At 45.3% G+C, this 3,923-nt stretch overlaps 1 protein-coding gene across 1 annotated transcript in view; it reads left to right on the top strand.

Moving 5' to 3' along the window:
* The window catches only part of LOC119320433, a 5,993-nt gene extending 3,773 nt beyond the window's left edge, over positions 1-2,220 (top strand). Inside the window, exon 4 of the mRNA XM_037594527.1 lies at positions 10-2,220. Coding sequence (XP_037450424.1) covers positions 10-2,052 — 2,043 coding nt within the window. The 3' untranslated portion in view covers positions 2,053-2,220. The remainder of the gene's footprint in view (positions 1-9) is intronic.
* The last annotated feature ends 1,703 nt before the right edge of the window (positions 2,221-3,923 follow it).

Raw genomic sequence — 3,923 nt, forward strand, 5'->3', positions numbered from 1 at the left:
AAACTGTAGATTAATCCGGGAGCTGAGGAACTGTGTCAATCTTTCCCTGAGGAAGTTCAACCGATTTTAAAGCATATCATGTCCAAATGTGGCGGGCTTCCAGAAGTAATAGTTGCTGCAGGAAAAATTGCTGGCCCATACTCAGAGAGAATTAGTTCCTTGGAGTTTTGCAATGCTGAATTGATGGAAATGTTGGAGAAGTCGTTAAGTTTTCCTAGTTTAAAGGGTCTTTTTTGTTGGATGCAATCCTATTTTGATGCCTGCTCAGATGAACTCAAGCCATGTATCTTCTATATGTCAGTATTCCCTGTGGACCAAAGCATTAGACGGAGGCGTTTGCTCAGGCGGTGGATTGCAGAGGGATACTCCTCCGGTGGTGGTGGTACTGCAGAGGAGAAGGGAGAAAAGCTCTTCTCCGAACTCATGAAGTTGAGCATATTATACCCGGATCAGCGGACATCATCAACGGCAAGAAGCTGGATGGTCAATGGTTTCTTCTGTGAATACATCAAGTCAAGGCCAATGGAAGATAATCTTGTGTTTGCACTAGAGGGGAGTTGCAGCCCCAGCTCACGACTCACTGGACAACACCTCACCATAAGCAGCTGTTGGGACAGGGATGAGATTGTCTTCAAGAGCATGGACTTGTCACGACTACGGTCTTTGACAGTGTTTGGGAAGTGGGTGCCATTCCTAGTCTCGGACAAGATGAAGGTGCTTCGAGTGCTTGATCTGGAGGGCACAAGTAGTACTTCAGATGGTACTGCAAGTGTAACTGATGATGTTCTGGAGAAGATCGTGAAGCAGTTTCCTCGCCTCAAGTTCATGTCCCTGCGTGGATGCATGGAAGTCACTCGTCTCCCCGATTCATTGGGTGACATGGGTCAGCTGGAGACTTTGGATGCCAGGCACACCTCCATAGTGGAGCTGCCACCTGCTGTCATCACCAAGCTACACAAGCTGCAGTACATTCGTGCTGGCACCACCGAAGCAAGACGACTACAGGTAGCGGCGGCAGCAGCAGCAACAACGCCTCCACCAACAACACAAGAAGACGTTCATAGTGGCACAAGCCCCTTCCAACGGGCATCAACTAGAATTATTGGAGCATGGAACAGGACGGCACATGCTTTGGTGGAATCCAGCAGCAGCTGCAGCTGGTGGGAGTCCAAGAAGCAGCGCAGGCGCCGGGTTCGTGTTGCTGCAAATGGCGACGGTATTGAGGTTGTTTGTGCTGCCGCAGAGGGGATTGGGAAGCTGACAGAGTTGCATACACTCGGTGTTGTGAATATTGCAGGCGGGAAAGGTGGCCTCCTCCTCCTCAAGGAGCTCGGGAATCTCACCCAGCTGCGCAAGCTCGGGTTATCAGGCATCAGCAGTAAAAACTGGAAGGAGTTGTGCAATGCCATCTCGGGTCACCTCCCTCATCTCGAGTCCTTGTCACTGCAACTGCTGCTGGTGGAGGAGGACGAAAGCTATAAGTTTGCTTGTTTCTTTGACATCTCCATGCCACCCAAGACCCTGAAGAGCCTTAAGGTGTTGTACACTACTGCTGTATGTGCAGGCGCATTTGGTGCATGCATCAAGCCAGCCTGGATCAGTCAGCTTCCCAATCTCAAAAAGTTGAACCATGAGTCTACAGTGTCAAATCAAGAGGATATAGATTTGATGTTGAGCAATGGATTTCCAGCTGGACTGCTAGAAAAGCGTCTTCGTATCAAGCCGATTCAACAGCGTCTCAGTTTCGCAAAGCAGACGCCTGGGGTAGTATTCCTCGCCGAACTCATGATTGACTGCGGCAGCAGGAGATCAATGGTGACTTTTGGAGAATCGCCCAACTTTTCTGTTCAAGTGGTCAGCATCCACTGCTGCAACTCTTGTGATGGATGGTCGTGTTTGCAGATTGTTGGGCTGCAGAATATAGGTGCGCTCAAACAAGTCTTGGTAACAGGCCCATGCAGCGAAGAATTCAAGGAAGACTTGCGCAGGCAACTTGTGGAGCGTGAAGACAAGCCTGAGCTGAAGCTGTTGCCTCATAATGGTGATCAATAGTAGTAGTAGTAGTAGTACAGTGTTGCTTGTTTGTTGGTTACTCGTGTATGCGGCAAATTAGCTATTCATCCACCCGGCCCTCTTGCAAATTTTATCCTATTTACATCGTCATGTTCCATTTCACACAAAGCGCAATAGCAGTGTGTTGTAATCTTGTTGTAACCTTTTCACCCACTTCATGCTCATAAAAAATGTGTTACAACCATAGTTTTAAATAGCGGGCTTGCCACTTAGTGACGGATCTCTTCTAGACGCTATAGAGTGATACAACGATGGTATATCACGCTATTAAAAATATTTATTCATGTGGTTGGATCAAAGTTCGTAAGTGCAGGACCTCTTTTAAACGCTATAGCATGCTACTTAGTACCGTGGTTACAGCTTACATCTTAAGTTTGCGTACTGACAGTGCCTTCAAAGTGCAAAACATAATACTGTGATCATACAGACAATTGATACATGATAGGAATCGTGGGAACCATTGCTCATCGAATTATATAAGCACGATCCATCCACATGCACCGTTTACAGCTTACAACTTAATTTTGCGTCTGCAGCAGCATTTTCTATGCATTCTCTATTAGACCAGGACAGGACTACACAATGAAAACAAAGGGGCAAAGCAGGGTCTTACCTGTGAGCACAATGTATGAATGCACATCTGCAACCATACAATCAATCTGGGTTAGTGCGAACTAAGCTGCCAGTTCAGGCATTATGGTGTTGTATCTCTGGCTGGTGGAATCGCAAGATGAACAAAATCACAAGGTAAGCTTAGGCTGGTAAATCAATCGGGCATTATGCTTGGCGTTCACTCATATCGTTGGCTGGTCATGGTCTTCAGTTTTGAAACCTGAACCCTTTCAAGTGTCAAGTTCACTCGTTTTTAATCTGAGGTGAAGGTAGTTCAGTATGTGGCTGGTCGTAGTTGGACTGTCGAACTAATTCAGGCAAACACACACAAAAATAGTAAAACTTAGAGATTTTCAAAGTTTATCACGAGAGATTTAGATACTCCTCAAGGCCAACCAGGAACACTGGCGGTTAGGATTAAACCCGATACAAGTAGAATGAGCTCGGAGGCTCTAGAATGAGCTGGTGGGAGTCCAAGGAGCAGCGCAGGTGCCGTTCGATAGGCGATCAATGTCGCACAGAACCCCCAGATCCGCGAAGTGGTAAATTCTCCCTTTGTAAATTAATACTAGCCTTTCCCCATGCGGCGGCAATGTCGTGCCCCGTTGATGCCTCATGACCAAATGCGTTGTGTAATGTTGCTAGCTGGTGCATTTTCATAAAAAGAAAAGGTTTGTGTAGTATATGAATTTCATCTATTGATTTTTCTTTGATTAGTAGTTATTCTAGTTGTAGAAGATGGTCATGAAGGTATAGTTGTCTTTTGGCTTATTGTTTATTTGAATGTTTAAGTACATGTTACGTCGGCCTAGGACGGCTGTCTTAAATCTATTATACAGATGTCGTCGCGTTCTGGTACATGTAGTAAATGGTTGATCACTTTAAATAGTGTTGGTTGGGTGTTGTACACGGATAGGTCACTCGGCCACAACATCTCGGAGATGATGGCAGATGAAGAGGAGGAAATTATATAATTTACCTATGGACCATATGTGTTTTTCTTTTTTAAATTATATAATTATAGTAATTGCAGATCTAGCAGATATGGAGCATAGATGTCTTCATGTAGATATACTCCCTCCGTTCCATAATAAGTGTCTCAACTTTGTACTAACTTTAGTATAAAATTGTACTAACCTTGAAACAATTATTTTGGGACGGAGAGAGTACTAAATAAGATAGGGATAGGAGGAAAATGGTAGGAAAATACATTGCAGCTCTCGGGTGTGCCACACACC

Source organism: Triticum dicoccoides, chromosome 6B (genome assembly GCF_002162155.2).
Source record: "Triticum dicoccoides isolate Atlit2015 ecotype Zavitan chromosome 6B, WEW_v2.0, whole genome shotgun sequence".
NCBI classification, from domain to species: Eukaryota; Viridiplantae; Streptophyta; class Magnoliopsida; order Poales; family Poaceae; genus Triticum; species Triticum dicoccoides.